The 2,736-nt window shown below is 45.1% G+C and overlaps 1 protein-coding gene across 1 annotated transcript in view; it reads right to left on the bottom strand.

Moving 5' to 3' along the window:
- Positions 1-1,261: 1,261 nt before the first annotated feature.
- The window catches only part of LNP1 (leukemia NUP98 fusion partner 1), a 16,795-nt gene continuing 15,320 nt past the window's right edge, over positions 1,262-2,736 (bottom strand). The window contains exon 4 of the mRNA XM_019548869.1: positions 1,262-1,591. Within this exon, the coding sequence (XP_019404414.1) occupies positions 1,445-1,591 (147 nt within the window). The 3' untranslated portion in view covers positions 1,262-1,444. The remainder of the gene's footprint in view (positions 1,592-2,736) is intronic.

Genomic DNA, 2,736 nt, shown 5'->3' with positions numbered 1-2,736 from the left:
CCTCAGTCTTCCATCTAACCTAACAAAGTGAAAGGGTAGGGCTTTCCATAAATGACATAGGCTCCTCTGCTGAGGGAAAGCCCACCCTCACTCTGGCTTTCTTGTGCCAAGAAGGAACTCTTAATTCAAATATGATGGTATTTCCACCTGAGCACAGGTGGCTTCTCTAGGACCTGCTTGCAGAAGGCAGAGCTAGGACCCAACACCCCTAGGGTTCATGCATACTGCAGCAGCATTGTATCCCAGAGAGGACAGAACTAGGCATCCTCTACCCACCTGAGTCAGCTGTCATTCTTCAGACCAGGAAGTACACCAATAAGTCTGCTCTCAAGCCCCTAGACTCCGGGGACAAGACTGAAACAGCTTTACTAGCAAACTTCTGATATTGAAATACATCATCAGACTTGGGTGGCCAGTATATGGGCAGGATGGGCACAGACCTAGGGTCCCTGGGACTAGCCATTTTCAAGTTCTTAGTTAGAAGCTCCAGTCATGAAAGCAGGGTGACTGGTAAATGTCTACTACCTTTTGCCCTAATGTTCCTTCTTTGTTGAGCAGTAGGCAGAGTGCCTTCTTTTGGTCATCCCTTGGGTAGTGCACCCAGAAAGACTGTAGGCCCCCATTAACTAAGTCTGGGCATAAGAAAGGCATAAGAATAGGGAATAAGAAAGGGCATAAGAAAGGCAACAGCAAAGGTGAGGCAATGAGGATTAAAATAGGAGAAAGAGACAAACTGTGATTGGCAGTGGGAGGCAGTAAATGGGACCTGGCAAGAGAACCATTGAGGAAACAACTGAAGTGGTCAGTGAGGGTAGCAGTCAGAGGAATGTCAGAAGAGAAGGGTTGAGATGTGAGATGACAGAGAAGAGGGGAGGTAGAGGATAATGCTGAGGGAGACTAAGAGGTGGGGTAGTATGGCAGGTCAATGAGGCCTGGATTTAGAGAAAGCAATCAGTGTACTCAGTTAAAACTCTAAATTCCTTTGATTTTGTTGCTTCAATAAATTGTAAAGAAAGAATTCTTAAAGAAAGAAAATATCCACTTAATAACACTGAAAAGAAATGGGGTGTAGCACAGCATACAACCTGTGTGTATTCTCCTCCCAAATGAGCTTGTGCACTGCCATCCTGCTGCCATGCTGAAACTGACTGAAATCATACAGTGCTCACTTAGGTCTTGATCCATATATTCGCAAACTCTCTCTGAAACATGCATCACACTTTTAATGGTGAATGTAAAGGCAGGACAGTAGAAACAGAACTTCAGTGGTTCCATCATGTTAATTTTATTTTAAAACTTAGGGTCTGCTTTAACTAACTAGCTTCTTTCTAGTAAAAAAAATGGCAAAAGCTTTTCAGTTAGAATGAAAAAGGTAGTAACTCCAATGCACTGTAACCATTTAGGCAGAACAGCCCTTCTGAATGCTTGCATGTGATGGGGACCATTAATTGTGTTTTCCACCAGAGGCCTGTGGGTTTTCTTCTTCTTTCCCTCTCTTTGGCTCCATCCTTTCTCCCATTTTCTTGCGAGACCTGCTCTTGGGTATGCCTAGTCTTTCTCTTTCTGTTCTCTCCATCATGCCCTCAGGTGGCTGAAACAGAAACATACAGAAAAGTTAGAAACTACTCCTCAAATAACAAGAAAATTCATAATCAGCAAAAAGATATGGAAAAGTGTTCACTAGAGGTGTGCGAAGCAGGCCCTATTCCATTCAGATTCGGCCCAAATCACAGATAGTGATTCAATTTGTTGATTCAGATCACTGTCCCTGATTCGATTTGGCCAAATCCGAACCTGAAGATGCGATGCTGATTTGGAGAATCAGTGATCCAGACACAGACACAGCTTTAAAAAGTTTTTCTACATACCTTGAGGTAGCAGGCACAGCTTGTGAACGCTGCAATGCTGGGGTGGATGGAGCGTCTCACAGGAGTGCTGGGGGGCCCACCACGTGCTTGGCAGTGAACCTAGAAGTGGACTGAAAGTACTTAAAGTCCAGTTCTGGGTCTGCCAGGGAGCCCACTGAGGAGCCCCCCATGCTTCTGTGGGACACTCTATGCACCCCAGCATTGCACCATTCACAAGCCCCTGCTACCTAGAGGTATGTAGAAAAAAACATTTAAAGCTGTGTCTATGTGTAAATCTCCAAATCTTTCCGAATCTCTCCAAATCAATTTAGAGGGTTGCAGTTTGATTAGGAGAGAATAAAGGGCCCTCTGATTTGATTCGGATTCAGAGATTCGACCACCGAATCAGGCTGAATCTCCGCCGCATCGAATCAGGGACTGAAGCTTCGCACAGCCCTACTGGTCACCTACATCTGCCAAATCAGCTTTAATATGATTGATTCAAACTCAGAGCCTTTAGAAAAGCTATCCCAGATCTCAGGAGGTTGTAAAATACATTCCTCTATATTCTTGGTGTGTTCTGTACCTATTGGATGGGATCATGGCACAGGGGACATGATGGTGGGAGTCTACTACAGACCTCTCACCCAAAGTCAAGAGCTTGACCAGGAGTTCACCAAGGAACAGGCTGAGGCTGCATACTCCAGGTCCATGGTTGTCATGGGAGACTTCAACTACCTAGAAATCTCATGGGAAGAGCACTTGGCTAAATCCAAGTGGTTGCAAAGCTTCCTCTCATGTATGGATGACCTCTAACTGAAACAAGAGGTCTATGGGTCAACGAGAGGTTGGGTGACAGTGACCACGAGCTGATCACTTCACCATCTGC

This window comes from Crocodylus porosus, unplaced genomic scaffold (assembly GCF_001723895.1).
Source record: "Crocodylus porosus isolate Cpor-Errol unplaced genomic scaffold, CroPor_comp1, whole genome shotgun sequence".
In the NCBI taxonomy this organism is placed as follows: domain Eukaryota; kingdom Metazoa; phylum Chordata; order Crocodylia; family Crocodylidae; genus Crocodylus; species Crocodylus porosus.
The sequence above is the reverse complement of the archived record's forward strand: the minus strand, read 5'-3'. Positions and strand labels throughout refer to the sequence as shown.